This window comes from Cyprinodon tularosa, unplaced genomic scaffold, assembly GCF_016077235.1.
Source record: "Cyprinodon tularosa strain WSP-4 unplaced genomic scaffold, ASM1607723v1 ctg462, whole genome shotgun sequence".
Lineage (NCBI taxonomy): Eukaryota > Metazoa > Chordata > Actinopteri > Cyprinodontiformes > Cyprinodontidae > Cyprinodon > Cyprinodon tularosa.
Genome location: NW_024039188.1, coordinates 403697 through 420355, shown reverse-complemented (window position 1 = coordinate 420355; position 16659 = coordinate 403697). Strand labels below are relative to the sequence as shown.

At 41.6% G+C, this 16659-nt stretch overlaps 1 protein-coding gene across 2 annotated transcripts in view; it reads right to left on the bottom strand.

Moving 5' to 3' along the window:
• The window catches only part of phf21b (PHD finger protein 21B), a 55437-nt gene that overhangs the window by 13896 nt on the left and 24882 nt on the right, over positions 1-16659 (bottom strand). Inside the window, exons 1-2 of one of the 2 annotated variants that reach the window (XM_038301152.1) lie at positions 3631-3823; positions 3205-3468 (exon numbers count right to left, since the gene is read on the bottom strand). In XM_038301152.1, coding sequence (XP_038157080.1) covers positions 3205-3468; positions 3631-3735 — 369 coding nt within the window. In that variant the 5' untranslated portion in view covers positions 3736-3823. Of the gene's footprint in view, positions 1-3204; positions 3469-3630; positions 3824-16659 lie in introns of those variants that run through there. The other variant, XM_038301154.1, reaches the window with a different exon arrangement.

Below are 16659 nucleotides of genomic sequence, written 5' to 3'. Positions count from 1 at the left end.
GTCATGTTGGAATCAGCAAAGGTTTGCTTTAATGTCCCTGATGCAGCAGCATCAATAAGTTCTACAAACTAATGTGAGAATAAAGGCCTGATGGCAGTCATGTTGGATTTGTGAAACAGTTTTCAAATGTAAATAAAAGTCTGCAAGAAAATCGTATCTTTTTTTTTTTTTCAGTTTAAAAAGTCAAAATTCAAAGCAAGGACAGAAGCTGAACTTCATGTCTAACAGCGACGCTCGTCTAAATGACCCGTTTGAACCTGGAACATCTGCAAAGTGAAGCCTCGCTCCCTCTCTGGAACAGAAATCTGATCCTCTGATTCTGAGACTCGGAGCCATAAAAGACTTTAAATATTTTCTGTGAACAGAAGCGGAGCTTAAAGCCAGACCGTCTCTGAGCTCTGAGGTTTGATTCTGCCTGAACTCTGAAGCTAAATAAAGCGACTGAAGTACGAGGAGAAACCCGCAGCTGTGTTTGTTCTGAGGCGACTCTGCAGCTCCAGATAAAACGCTCGCTCATCCCGCCGCAGCTCTTCCTCCGGCTTTAACGAGACTCCGAGGCAGACGGAGAGGATGACCTTGGGTGCTGCTTACAGAGGATGAAGACGTCTTTGGAAGAAAAGGCCGGTTGTTGAAGCTGCAGATGTTCAAACAGGTTTCACCTCCTCCAAGCCTCTGCTTCACCGTCCAATCAGCTCAGCGCAGGAAAGCCGTAATTATCTGCAGCCTCCTCAGGACTCCACAGATTCAGCCGACCTCCATCAGGGGACGAACTCAGATCTGCTTTGATTAACACGACATTTCTCACAGGTTTGTTTAGATTTCAGCCTTTTTTCTGCAGCTGAGGGAGCAGAACTAAAGGTTGGAGATCTTTGAAACTAAACAGTTTTATATTTGATGCCTGAAGAAGAAAGGATGGAAAAAAATAACATTTCAGAAAGAACCTCTGAGGCTATTATTTTTATAACTATAATGTGTAATAAGGTCAGCAGGAGGCGCTCTTGGTAACTTCACACATCTCTGCTGCCCCAGTTGAAAAATGTCAAATTAGATAAAATATTTACTGCATCATCCAAACTCCAGCGAAGTTCTGCAGAACATCACACCTCCCTGCAACAATGCAGACATGTTTGCTCTCACTAAGACTCATCCCTGTCTCAGCAGGCAGGTTCTGAGCCAAACAGCCTCTCATCAGCCTCTAGGATAAAATAAAACATCTCAAATGAAGAGCGCTCACTCTGACTGGTTTATAGGAGCAGCAGAATGACGCCAGAATAATAGACTCAGTTATTAATAAATAAGATAATTATGCTCCTCTAAAAGCCAGAGTCATGAAAACTCAAACCTGGCTGCTCATAGAGTGCAGGATCCTTTTGGAAAATTGAGTGGAAGGAAAAAAAAGACTCTTCTATGTGACGAAGGGATCATTTAAACCTTTAGAGGATTGGTAAGAAAAGCCTTTTCTAAAGTAGCAGCAAGAGTAAAAGCTTTCCTGTTTGTAATAATAAATGTAATGTAAGGGTTCCTACAGCATAAGGCGAGTTAAATTCAAGACTTTTAAAGACTTTTTAATGCCACTCGAAATAAAAATTTAAGACCAAATTCACAAGAAACACAAGAAAAACCTGCTTGCATTAACTTAACCCAAAGGTTTATTGTAACATAAACCACTGCACTAATGTTTCAAATGTTGAAAAGCTTCCCATACAGGAAGAAAGCTAAAAACACACAAATGACAGATATATTTGAACAATTATTTAACTGAATTCACAAACTTTGTTTTAGCAGGGAACGAAACAAATCAGTTTTAAAGCCCCAACATAACCAGTGCTAAGTCTTTTAGCAGCTATTTTTCTTTGTATGGTTTTCTTAGTATGTTTGATTTGGTGATAAGTGGAGGCGTTGCAGAGACAAGGGTGGAACTAAACTGAGAAATACCGCCTGTTTCTCTCTAACTCCATTTTGACGCTTTGTGTTTCGTGCTTCGCATGTGCGACTCCACTGCCTTAATTCCCATCGTTCTGAGCTTGAATGACTTCTAGCACTAAATCCACTGAGCCTCATGGATGTTCCCTGGTTTTAGCCATGGAGGAAACTATTTTGGTTACATTTATACTTGCTCATATTTTCCAGATAAAAAGTTAATGGTGCATCTCCCAAATGTCCCGGCCGCAACAACGCTTTATTGGTTCCGCTATCGGGACGGAACCAATAATGGAAAAAGGTCAATTTTAATGTTTTATTTAGATTACAAAAATAAATCGTAATAAAAATAATCCTATTTATGTTGTTTTAAAAAATAAGACCTACGAAAGACTGATTTAAGACATTTTAATACCAATTAAGGCCTTAGTTTTATTTTGAAGAATTCAATGCCTTTTAAGACTTTTCAAGGACCCGCGGGAACCCTGCATGTAAGAGTTTTACCTTTTGAATTAGGACAGTGAAAAACTATGTAGACTTTTCTGAATATTCAGAATGTTGCAAATGATTGGATGATAGAAAAAAAGAACAAAAGGGGGGTTTATTTAGCAGAAACAGACATATGTTTTGATTTAATATCATTAAAAGGACAGATCACTTAAATAAATGTGCAGAGTTATAAAGTAGAACCTGATAATATGTGATTGATGCACCTCAACCCTGAACTACTGTTGTTCACCTTCACAGAGGAAATATGAATAATTTAAATGGAAATTGTGTCATTTCCCCCTTTATGGGCTCAGTGAGGAGAAGGATGGGCAGATGAGGGATAAAGCTGGAGCCTGGGGGCCCCGAGGCCGGGCCCTCCTCTCTGTAGAGGCCCTACCGGTGGAGGGATGGTGCTGAATATAAAGTACAGGAAGTGGAGAAGCTGCAGCCTGAATGCCAATAAACAGGAAGAGGACGTCTGCAGAGGAGAGCTGCTGTCTGCTCATTTTCTGTCACATTAAAGGCCTCAGTGGAAAAACTATGCAGTAAATATGGATTTATTATAATATTCATAATATTTTGGAAAGTGCATGAGTTTCATTTTACCAAGCAAACGAAACGTGAGCAGAGGAAACGCTGCAGCAGGAGGCAGAACTCCTCTCCTGCATTTAAACCGGGTTCATGGCGCCGAACGACGCCTCTGCAGCGCGACGCGACGTACGAGCTTTTAAACATCTAAGGTTTTATTTCCTCATAGAGCGGATTGGCTCCGCCCACTCTGCAGGTGAGGCTTACCTGGGCAGGAGGCAGCAGCTCTCCGCTTGTCCGGCCGCCGCTGAAGGGGACGGCGCCGGCCGTCGCCCTGCCGGCCGCCTGGAGGTTGATGGGGGATGTCTGCAGCGGCTCCGGCCCCGCCGCCTTCTGGCCGTTGAGGTGTGCCGTCACCATGGAAACGGGAGCCTTGGCCGGCACCACGGAGATGGCGATGCTCTGGCTGGGGGGCTTGATGAGCGATAGCGGCTTGGTGGTCCCCACGGGACAGCTCCGAACAGCCAGCTTCTGCAGGGAGACAGACAGGTGTGTTTATACTTCATCATGTCCGACCAGAAGACCCTCCCCCATCCTCAGAAAGGTTCCCCCCCCATCCGCACTAAATATTTCATCTGCTGCTCCAGTCGCCGCTTTACATGCAGAAAACAAAAGAGCCCAAAGTGTCTTCACCTCCCTGCAAACAGCAGAGCTTCTAGAAACATCCTGAACGTCTGAAGGATTCGTTTCCTTCATTCTGAGCTGAGATGGAAGCAAAGCGCCACAATTCTTCCACATCAGTTTACAGATTTTAGTGAAATTCCCAGTGGATCCAGAACGTCCCCCTGCACCGTCCACCAGTTCAGACCCTTTTGTTTCAGGGAATCAATGGAATCCACAGGCGCCTGCATCAGGACCCGGGGTCCGCCGCTCGCTTGCAGAGCCGGGGGCCCCTCTGATTGTCTGAAAGGTCACTCACTGAAAGCCTCTGCAGGCTGGAGAGCAGAGTGGGGGGGGGGTGTCTGTTAAAGGGCTTCTATGACCAACCTGGGATCAGATTTATGGAGATTTTAACCACATTTTATACAATAAACTTGAAAACAGAAGGGATGAATTAAATTTACAGACTTTAATTCGACCAATCCACCGGCGCTCATGGGTTTGATCCTGCAACTTCAGGGCTTTTTTTAAAACCAAATCAAACTAACGATGGTCTAAAGGTAAAGATGTCCTCTTTATAACAGCAGTTAGAGATTCAACCACATATTACTGTAAAGTTAGGATCAGGATGCATCACAGACTTCATCTGTGTTATACGATCAAAGCATCGCCGTAACTGAACGAATAAATGATTAAAAGTCATAAAGTAGTTTTATGTTCATGAGCAGCGATGAAGCTGCAGGTCGAACTCTTTCCTTCTGGGTTAGATGGGATCCAGCTAGGGCTGCAACTAACGATTATTTTGAAAATCGATGAATCGGCCGATTATTTTTTCGATTAATCGATGAATCGGACACAAATTTTTTTTTTATATTAACCTCTTTATTCCAAAATAAACATTTTAGACAGAACAAACAATCACACAAGTACAGGTTGCTCATTAACTGTACTGGTGCAATATGAAAAATTAAATGTTTGTTTTAAAACTACGCAAACTTACATGAGAAATGTAGCTGTACATCCACAAAATATAGGCTACTTTGTTTCATAAAGCGCAAAAAGAGACATTTTTGTTTTTTAAAGCCCCTAAGGGGTTCAAACAATAGGCCCCCCCATTTCAACAAATGAGGTTTTTTTAGACTAGAAGAGTTCTGCCTTTTAAGACAGGAAAGTATAGCAGTTAAAGTTGCTACTTGAGAAAATACTGAACCACAGAGATAAAAATAGCCCTGTGATTCAAATTATAAATTGTATTTGGAATAAAAATGAGAGAACTAGGGGTGCTAAAAAACACATCCTCCAAAGACAGATATTTACATGGGAATGTGGCAGATAATTAATTGACATATTACTGATCTTGCTGGATTTTATTCTGCTTTACTTCCATAAATTGCAGGATCTTCTTTACTTTATCTTTGCCAGAAGATTTAAACTTTAAAAGCCTTGCCCTCATAATTTGCAAATTAATTTATTTATAAAGAAAATATAAACGCTGCTTAAGCTAATTCAAATGAAATTAAAAGTAAAATAAGTAGCCAACCTTATCACTGTCTGTAACCTACTAACAAGCTAAGGAAAGCATCAGATGAGCTACCTGAGAAACTAACTTACGTTTCCCCACTTTAAAACCAAACAAACATGGTTACTCATCCTGTTGAGGTTTATGCTCTGATTTATGTTTCTATTTCACAGATTTGTAAATAGAAGTGATGTATGAACTGGTTTTGTCACGTGGTATGGTTAATAAAAAGCCGAGTTCAGGTGGGTCGGGTATGCCCCGCCCCTCCTCTCTCAGAGCACAAACGCAACCAGAGTGTGGAGTCCTTCTTTTGCTGCCAAAATATATCCTTTGTGATACCGGGTCTAGCTGCTGTATAGCCACTTCTGCTAACAGGTTATGGGCCCAGCTACACACGGAGACCCAAGTGAAGAGTACCAGAAGCGCAGGTGAACCACCGGCAAGGAAAGACGTAACACACAGCACCATGAATAGAAGAACTGCAGAAGGGAGTAACCGGTGGTCACGGTTGGTTTTTGACGGAGATGCGGAGAAGTACGAGCTGTGGGAGGCAAAGTTTCTTGGTCACCTTCGGTTACAAGGATTAAAGGACGTAATTCTAAAGAAAGAAGAGGAAGACGGAGAAGAAGAAGATGAAGACACGAAAAACGCAGAGGCGTATGCGGAGCTTATCCAATTCCTAGATGATACAAGTTTATCGCTGATAATGCGTGAAGCTGCTGATGATGGACGGAAGGCTCTGAGGATTTTGAGAGACTTTTATGCGGGCAAGGGTAAACCTCGCATTATCAGTCTATATACAGAACTTACCTCACTGCAAAAAGTTGGCAGCGAAGATGTGACAACTTATGTTCTTAGAGCTGAGGCCGCTATAACAGCATTAAGAAATGCAGGTGAAACTATGAGTGATGGCCTGCTTATCGCTATGATTCTGAAAGGACTGCCAGAGTCATTCAAACCATTCATCATTTATGTCACACAAAGTGAAGATAAAATGACTTTTTCTGACTTTAAATGCAAATTAAGGAGTTATGAAGACACAGAGAGAATACGCATGGCTGCTGCGGCGGACAACGTCATGAAAGCACGGGTCCAATCAAGCCCAAAGCATGCACAGGTGCGGATGAGCGAGAGGAGAGCAGACGGCGTCGACCAGGTGTGCTTCAGATGTGGACAACGGGGACACATAGCTAAAATGTGCCACCGCAGAAAATGGTGCAATATTTGTGAAAACTCCACACACCGAGAGGATGAATGCAGGAGAAGGCAAAGACAGGATGTGGCGTGGACAGCTGCTGAAGAAGAGGACGGTAAAGAATATGTTTTCCGGCTGACTGATGCTGACCAGGAGATTGGGAGGCGTGACGAAACCAAAATCAAAGGTCTGATGGTGGATACCGGAGCAACCTCGCATATCATCACAGATCTTGGCAGATTTAAAGATTTTGATGACAACTTCAAACCCGAGACACATTGCATCGAATTGGCTGATGGCACCAGATGCAATGGAGTGGCGAAAAGACGAGGAGAGGCAGAGGTGTCTCTGATGGACAGCAGGGGGCGACACCACAAGACAATTCTTAAGCAGGCACTGTACATCCCCTCTTATCCACAAGACATTTTTTCTGTAAAAGCAGCCACAAACAATGGGGCAACAGTGATCTTCAAGCAAGGACAAGATGCTTTGGTACACAGAGATGGAACAAACTTCCCCATCAAAGAGCACAACAGACTGTACTATCTACAAACTGTGAGTAATGAACACCATGACCAGTGTAAAGGTTCTTATGACATGCAAACCTGGCATGAGATTTTGGGGCATTGCAATTATAATGATATACAAAACTTACAGGGTGTTGTTGATGGAATGAGCATAAAAGGTAATAATGAAAAACCAACAAAGCCATGTGAAGTGTGTATCCAAGGTAAATTTGCCCAATGGAAGAACAGGGAACCAGATAAAAGAGCTAGAGCTGCATTAGAGCTGGTGCACACAGATTTAGCTGGGCCAATAGATCCACAGTCCAGAGAGGGCTACAGATATGTGTTGTCATTTACCGATGACTTTTCAAGTGCAGTTTTTGTCTATTTCCTAAAACATAAAAATGATACTGTGCAGGCAACAGAAAAATTCTTTGCAGACATGGCGCCCTACGGCAAGATAAAATGTATACGGTCTGATAATGGTACAGAATTTACTGGGAAGCTTTTCCAAACATTACTGAGTAAACATGGCATTAGACACGAGACATCAGCCCCTTATTCGCCACACCAAAATGGCACTGCAGAGCGAAACTGGCGTACACTTTTTGACATGGCGAGATGTATGCTGATAGAGACCAACTTGTCTAAAACAATGTGGGTATATGCAGTTCAGACAGCGGCCCAAATAAGAAACAGGTGTTTTAATAGACGTACAGGGCAAACGCCTTATCAGATGATTCGTGGGAAAAGACCAAATTTATCCAGGATGCAGAAGTTTGGTTCAGCCTGTTTTGCCTACAAACAAGAAAAAGGAAAACTGGACTCAAGATGTGAGGAGGGAATTTTTGTAGGATATGACAAAAACAGCCCAGCCTACCTAATTTATTTTCCTCACAAAGGTAAAGTCTTAAAACATAGACTAGTGAAGTTTTTAACTAAAAATGTGATGGAGCAAAAGACACAAACTGACATATTAGAGGATGAGTTTGACATACCTAATAGGATCACAAAGCAAACAGATGAGTATAAAGAGCCAAAACAGGAGGAATACACAGAGGAGGAAGAAATACTTGAAAAGAGTCCAGCCACTCTTTTAGAGGCGGAAAATAAAGATGATGCCATTTGTGATGCAGATCATGATACAAAGCGTTACCCTTCTAGGCTAAGAAAAAGGCCAAATTACCTGAATGAATATGTAACAGAAAAAGAACTCGACGACCTAGTGTTAACAAATATTGATTATTGCTACAGGCTTCTATGTGATGTACCTTTAACATTTGAACAAGCTGTACATTCTCAATATTCAAAAGAATGGAAAAAAGCAATGGATGAAGAAATGTTATCTCTTAGAGAAAATGATACATTCACTTTAACAACACTTCCTGAGGGCAAACAAGCAGTGGGGGGGAAGTGGGTTTATGCAGTGAAAAAGAATGCAGATGGAACTGACAAGTTCAAAGCTAGATATGTGGCAAAAGGGTTTAGTCAGAAGAGGGGTATTGATTATGAAGAGACTTTCTCCCCTACTGCAAGCCTGACCAGTATTAGAGTTTTGATGCAGAAAGCAGCACAAGAAAACCTTATCTTGCACCAAATGGACGTTAAAACCGCTTATCTCCATGCATTGATAGATCGTGAGATATACATGGAACAACCAGAAGGTTATGAAGAAGAACCAAATGGAAATGAACGGGTTGTGTGCAAATTAAACAAATCATTATATGGTCTTAAACAGGCAGGGAGAAACTGGAACAATACCCTGCATGATTATCTTTGTGAAAAAAAGTTTGTGCAAAATCCAGCAGATTATTGTGTTTACACCAGGCAGACGGAAAAAGATAAAGTCATACTTATAGTATGGGTGGACGATCTGATCATCGCTGCTACTGATGAGAAAGTACTGAAAAGTGTTAAAGAGGTTCTCATGGCAAGATTTAAAATGAAGGATTTGGGAAAGCTGAAATATTTTCTTGGGATTGATTTTGAACAGGGGGAAAACTGTGTAAAAATGTCTCAGAGAAATTATGTAAAGAGAATACTGCAGAGGTTTGACATGCAGGACTGCAAACCTAGAGCAACTCCTTGTGAACAGAAACAGGACTACAATGATGATGGGAAAAGGATAGACAATGCAGCAAAATACAGAGAAGCTGTAGGCAGCCTCATTTATTTGACTTCTTGTACAAGACCTGACTTAAGCTTTATAGTGAGTAAGCTGTCACAGTATTTTGCAGAACCAACAGAACAACAATGGACTACTGTGAAACATGTGTTAAGATACCTTAAAGGCTCTTCTGAAAAGGAACTGTGTTACAAAAAATGTGAGGATGGAAATTTAGGCTTGCATGCCTACAGTGATGCTGACTGGGCCGCTGATGTAAACGATCGCCGTAGCACAACTGGTTATTGTATAAGTTTGTCTAAATGGGGGCCTTTGGTTTCTTGGAAAACGAAAAAGCAGCCCACGGTCGCATTGTCTACCTGTGAAGCTGAGTACATGGCTTTAGCCGCAACCATTCAGGAATGTCTATATTTGATACAGCTACTTAAGAACATTGACTGTTATGAATATGTACCAGCTAAAATTTATGAAGACAACCAAGGGACCATAGCAATAGCCAAAAACCCTGTAAAGAGACAGCGCTGTAAACATGTTGACATAAAATACCACTTTGTGAGATCAACTGTAAGGGACGGCAAGGTCAGTCTGTATTACTGTCCAACAGAACTGATGGTAGCAGATGTATTAACCAAACCAGTAACGACATTCAAGTTAGTCAAGTTTGACAGTTTTATCTTTGGAATGTAATTTAAAATATTATTGATTGTAAATAGGATTAACGTCAGAGCAAGTGGGGGTGTTGAGGTTTATGCTCTGATTTATGTTTCTATTTCACAGATTTGTAAATAGAAGTGATGTATGAACTGGTTTTGTCACGTGGTATGGTTAATAAAAAGCCGAGTTCAGGTGGGTCGGGTATGCCCCGCCCCTCCTCTCTCAGAGCACAAACGCAACCAGAGTGTGGAGTCCTTCTTTTGCTGCCAAAATATATCCTTTGTGATACCGGGTCTAGCTGCTGTATAGCCACTTCTGCTAACACATCCTGCTGATCAGCTCTCTTCACTGTCATCAAAGGCTCCAACATGTTTTCTTTTCAGGTGCTGCGTCATAACAGTGGTGCTTCTGTGCCATGTTAATTTGTTTTTACAAAAGTTGCATGTTACGACTTTTTTCACTTTACAAAGCGCAGGCTATTTTAATTATTGTGATCAATTAGCGCCGTCAATCCCGGGGCATGCGCGCTTCATTTGCAGTCTGGACGCTGAGGGTAAACTCCTCACTAAAATCCTGCGGCTCTGACTGCCCCGCTGAGAGGGATTCCTGTGGGAGAGGGAGAAAGGCGTTGGGATGGGGGAGGCCCCCCACGGCAGCAGCTGCCGCTGGAGGACAAGAGTAGGAACGATACATGCTTTCACGTAAGAGTCTCCAAAAGCCGCCTGTGACACCGTAAAAAGTCGCCAGATTTGTCGCTAGTCGCTTTTTAAAGAAATAGTCGCTGGAGGGGTCTGAAAAGTCGCTGAGTTGGCAACACTGCAACTGCGGCGCTGACTCGCTCCGCCATATTTTTTTTTCTTCCCCGGGATGACGGCGGCGGCGGATGACGCATTAATCGCGCGACACAACTAATCGATGATTAAATTCGTTGCCAACGCTTTTAAAAGTCGATTTTTATCGATTTTATCGATTCGTTGTTGCAGCCCTAGATCCAGCTGCCTCTTCCTCCACCTTCAGGGCGGCTCAGAGGAGCTGACTGCAGGTTTTAACCAACAGCTGCTAAAGGAAACGCCACAGAGGAGCGAGCCTCCATCATAACCCCCCCCCCCAGGCAGCTGATAGATGGGAGTGATCCGCAGACCAACTCTAACCTGACAGAAACATTAACGGCAGCATAAGAGGCCCTAACGAGCCCTTTTCTCCACACGTCTGCGGAGGTAGATGAGGAGGCAGCGGCTTTCATCAAGACCAGCTCGCCGCTCACCTTTCATCTAATGATGACGGAGGAAATGTGCTTTCTGATGCCCTCCACGCCGCAGCTCCACAGCTGATGATGCACTACACAGAGAACATCAAAGCGGTGCAAATCACCAGCTGTTTACCAGGAGCTGGAAGAGCTGAAGCAGCTTCTGTTTCCTGGGATCTGCTGATGTTCAGGTGGAGAAAGTGGGAAGAAGACGCTGGTGAAGATACTCAGTCATCCAGCTCATTGTCATTCCAAAAAAGTTAAAAAAAAACAATCCACTGGACTTTGTTTTCAAGTTTGAAGACGTTTCACTTCCCATCCAGGAAGCTTTTTCTATTAAAAATGTCAGGAATAGTTTGAGGTTTTATCCAGCAGCCCAACAAAGCTTTTAGAAAACATGCAAACTGAAGCGGACCAATAAATCCCCCCCTTTGGAATGGGGGGCGTTTGGCTTCTTTGTTAGCCTGTAATGCCCCATACCGGTCTATGTCTCTGAAAGGGGGGCAGGAGTTTACCACTTGCCCGACTTTCACATTTGCCCAGAAACAGTTTTTACTTGCCCAGTATAATGTTTGATAAATATAGTTCCTAATACTCATTTTTGTATATATATCAATGAAACATGTTTGTTTTTTAAATGTTTTTAGTAATTCAGTATTTTTTAAGTTTCCAGGTTCCTGGTGTGTATCTGCATGCGTCAGATAATGAACTCCAGCCTACATTACCGTGTTAACATGCTTTTCAATCCTTCCTGCTCATTCTTTTCAAACTAAACTTTGCTTTAAACTGTTGTGTGCTTGGAAAAATATAAATTATAATGTTAAAAATCTAAAAAAAAACTTGACAGGTTAAAAACTTAAGATAAATCACAGACAGAAGTCAATGTGACAAATGAATAACTTTTATTTTAGAGTCACGGTATGTTTATACAAGATAATACTATTAATATAATGTGACTTTTCTAGAGAATCATTATAGTTATTTTATTCAGGGTTATGGAGGACCAACTCTGCCATATTTAAAAATAAATCCAGAAATAAATAAATGCTCAATAAATAAATAAGCATACAATTAATTGCCAACAAAAACACAATCAACAAATAAATGTAAGTAGAAATTAAATTATACAGTGAGACATAAATGTATATAACTCTTTTAATTAACTTCTTTATTTATTTGCCTTTGTAATATTTATCTTATTTTTTGTCCTTTATATATATATTTTTTTACATTTCTGTACGCATTTCTGTCTCATTATGCAAATGAAGAGGGGGCGTGGTATTAAAATGTCTTAAATCAGTCTTTCGGAGGTCTTATTTTTTAAAACATCATAAATAGGATTATTTTTATCTACTTCAGAGACATAGACAGGTATGGGGCATTGCAGGCTAACAAAGAAGCCAAACGACCCCCATTCCAAAGGGGGGGACCCGTTCATCCGTTTCTATTTGCATGTTTTCTAAACTAAAACGTTTTTTTGTGCTACTGTACAAAGCAACTCAACGCTATTTCTGACATTTTGATTTGAAAAAGTTTCCTGGATGGGAAGCGAACACCAAAATGCAAAATCCGGTGGATTTTTTTTCTTTTTTTTTACTTTTTTGTAAGGTGGGAGGAAAGCTAAAGGAGTCAGGAGAAGATCAGGCTGACTCCTTTGAAGCTTCTCCATGTTCTACTGAGCAGATCCAGAACTTCCTGGGTTGCCTCCCAAACATCAGCTGGACACGCGGGCTTCCATCCTGGACCTGGTACCTCCAGGAACTAATCTCAGATAAGCAGATGGTCGAAACAAGCCAGCTCATTTAACTGTGACCCATTTGGAGCAGTTCAGACCCCCGTGGACCAGAACGTCCCACTCAGCTTCATGTTTTAGGCTCTAAAAGGCTGTTTATGTTTACAGCTTTGATGCTTTCATTTAGAGAAAGAATTAGATGTAAAGATATAAAAGCTTCAGCCAGCAGCCTCTCTGGGTTTTTATTGATGTTCTGCTATAAACTTCGTCATTCAGCAAACAGAGTGTTTTTTGCCCCTCGACTGCAGAAATTTAATTGAGAACGTGTTCTCCACTCCAAGTCCAGAGTTAAGGTCATCCTGGGCTGTTTACGGCCGGCCGACCGGATTATCCGCACTCATTATGCTCGCTGTTTTGATAGCGGGCCTTTGAGATAAGGCGGCTGCTGGAAAATGCATTAGTAGCTGTTCAGATTTCCATCAGTGCAGCTGCCAGACGCTTTCTTTGTTTACACTCCATTTACCAGCGAGGTCCTTCAGTCCTGCAAGAGGCTGAAGGAAACGGACGGCCAATTTCTTATTCCCTGAGGGACAAAAGAACTTCAGATTTAAAGGACTGGATGACAAATGTTTACAAATGAGTTTAAGAGCAGAAAAGGTGAAAAAGAAAAAGCTCCCATCATGAGCAGCAGGTTTTCAGGATTCTCTCCCTCAGGAAGTCGATTCTGTCTCAAATGAAACTTAAATGCTTGAACTATTTAAAAAGAGGAAAACCAGAAAAAAGAAGTAAATTTCAGTAGATTCAGAATTGAGTTGGCTGCAGCGTTTGGACCCGTTCTGATCCGCCTCTGGCGCTCTGACAGCTTATCAACGAGGGGCAAACAGGACAGCCTGGCCCCTCGCCCGGAGTCTGGCAGAGCGGCGCCATCGGGGAGCCGAGCGGCTCTGCGTGAGAAGGTGGAGCTCCAGCTGAGAGACACCAGGAGCCCAGATGTGATTCCCATCAGGACCGGATCATCTGGACGTGGATCGGCTCGCGGTGGGACTCCGTGTAAAGGTGACAGAAGCACAACGCTCCTCTGATCAGATCAGGGTTCAGTTCATGAATATTTTATTGATTCAGCAGGAAGACCTGCTTCATGTTCTGTATTTACTACATCTGAGCTCCAACATCCGCAGCATGTCTGGACTTCTGTTAGCAACACGAATGTAAAAACTTTATTTAGTATCTTCTGATCCAGAGATGTTATGTGAAAGTAAATGTTTTATAATTATAATACATTCAGCATTAACGTTCTTTTTGCTTTTCCACATTAAACTACGACAGTAACCTGAGACGGTTTAGGTTCTGCATTCATGCTGAAGCCCATCTAGTCATTTCCAGAAGGCTGAAAATCCAACATAAAATGCAAAAACCTTAAACTGATTTAATAACCAGCCTCAGAGCTCAGTAACGTTTATCAGGCTCCTCTCCTGTGGAACCAACTACCAGTTTTAGTCCGTGAGGCAGACACCCTGTCTACTTTTAAGGCTAGGCTTAAAACTTTCCTTTCTGATAAAGCTTATAGTTAGAGTGGCTCAGGTTATCCTGATCTATCTCTATAGTTCTGCTGCTATAGGCTTAGACTGCTGGAGGACATAGGGACCCCCATTTCATCATTCTGCTTCATTCTATCTCTATTCTCCCACTCTGCAGAATCTGTTAGTTCAATCTCTAACGTTCTGCTCTCTCTGCTTTTTCTCATAGTAGCTTCATCTGGTCTGTTCCTGTTTGGCTGTGACTCCATCCTGGAGAGAAATATCAGCTGTGCTGCTGCCATCAACACCTTTGTTTCTAGATGTTGGAGCTTGGCCTGTTTTCCAGTGTAGTCCTGTTTCTCTGACTGTGACTAACTGGATGTGCTCTCTTCATCCTCTGACATGGGAGCTGGCTCGGAGCTCGTCTGCCTGGCTGTGTGTTTCATGGACGGGGCCGCCTGTGGAGCTGGTTGACAATTCCCTTTTGTATCTATGTTTGTTTTTCTATGTCTGCTTCTGTCTCCTTGAACCCCAGTGGGCCTCAGCAGATGGCCGCTCACACTGAGCCTGGTTCTGCTGGAGGTTTCTTCCTGTTCAAAGGGAGTTTTTCCTCTCCACTGTCGCTACAAGCATGTTTTGAGTCAACGAGTCGATGCAATCAGCTGGTTTTCCTTAGACAGAAAACTTTGAATCAGTCTGACTGGATGATCTGGTGAACTGTAAACTGCCTTGAGATGGTGCGTTTTAAATTGGAGCTATAGAAATAAACTGAATTAACTTTAAGATGATCTGGATCTGGAAACATAAAGAAGGACCTTTTCCCTGCGAGGAATAAAAGCTACCAGCTGCTCCTCTGTTGCCATTCTGGTAAAAAAAAAAATGTACAACTTTAGAGCAAAAATCAGGACTTACTTTGTTTTTAAGTTTAACTGTTGTTTTCAGCGAGTTTAGAGTCTGAAACAGCTGCTGGTCACATTTATTCTAGCTGCAAAAGGCAGAAACATTAACTCCACGCCACTCCATCATCGCCATGGTTTCCTCTGCGTAATTTTTTGTGTAATCTGACAGCCTTCAAAGCAGATTCACCGCTGACATGATTAAAACTACCTTCATTTGGACTCCATCTGAGTCTGTTGAGGAACTGAATCAATAACCCCCCCGATGCCCACACTGTTTCAGTCTCCATAATAAGCAGCACTGATTGTTAGTCTAACTGCTCCGTTTCTGCTGCCCGCCAGCAGATAACAATCACATTAAAATGTTCATTATGCAGCCTGGAGACAAACACGAGGAGGCAGCCAAGGGCTGCTTTCTTTTCCTACATCATGTGGTCAGTCTGCGCCCGACACACCAGCCTCGGACAATAAATCCATTTAAATGCAAATCAAACGTGCCTGCAGCGCCTCTTTTTTCCTCCATGTGCAGCAAAGTTCATTGGAATGCGACCGAAGGATCCAAATATCAGGACTGATGGACGAGTCAAAAAAACACAAAACAATATACCCATTTGTTCTGAAAAATCCAACTTACATTTATATCCATAACTTCATAACTTCCTGATTCAGAAAAATAAACTTGCTAAAAAGCAAAATTTATGTAAGCTTTGACAAGAAGTTTTCCCTCCAATATAAAGTGATGCACAAAGCAGCGCTGCTCCAGACCACTAGAGGGAGCTAAACAAAGACCATATCAGACCAGAACCTCCATAGAAACAGGAAGTTAAGCCTTTTCACAGGATTTATTTTAAATAGAGTTGGAGGCAGAATGGAGAGATTTGTTATTTAACTTTAAATCACATAATCTCAGTTTTCTAGAATAGTCAAACTGTGTATTAATATTACTCATGGTGGTGATGCTGATATATAAGGCTATTTAGCCAGTTTCCCTCAACTGCCAATCAAACAGCTGTTAAAAATTTTAAATCACATCCAATCGGTCTAATTTATCCACTCTGTTCTAAAATAATGTTTAAAGAATTAGAGATATAAAGTTTTTTATAATATATTTAACTTTTTCAGTAGTCTACGGTTTCAACAGTTAATGTTTATAGATCATCCCCACTAATCCGAGCCGCTTCAGTTTCATGTTGTCCTTTCTATTGTAACATATTTTATTCTTTTATTTGCTGACCGAAATAAAAGATTTTTCCCTTATTTTCACATCCAGACGTAAACCAAGTAGAAAAAAATGCTGTTTAATAAACAGAAAACTAAATAAACTAATTTAAGCCACTTTTTGCCTAAAATATCTTTTTTTAAATCAAAACGCTCCAGAAACATGAAGAGAAAAAGGAAATCTGACAGCAGTTGGGTTAAGAATCTGTTTCAGTTTCATAGCGGATCTATGAGAATATAATCTATAACCAGGGGTCGACGTTAAGGATTTTTACCACTTGCCCAATTTTCATATTTAATTTGCCCAGAAACAATTTTTACTTGCCCAGTATAATGTTTGATAAATATAGTTCCTAATATTCATTTTTGTATATATATCAATGAAACATGTTTGTTTTTTAAATGTTTTTAGTAATTCAGTATTTTTTAAGTTTCCAGGTTCCTGGTGTGTATC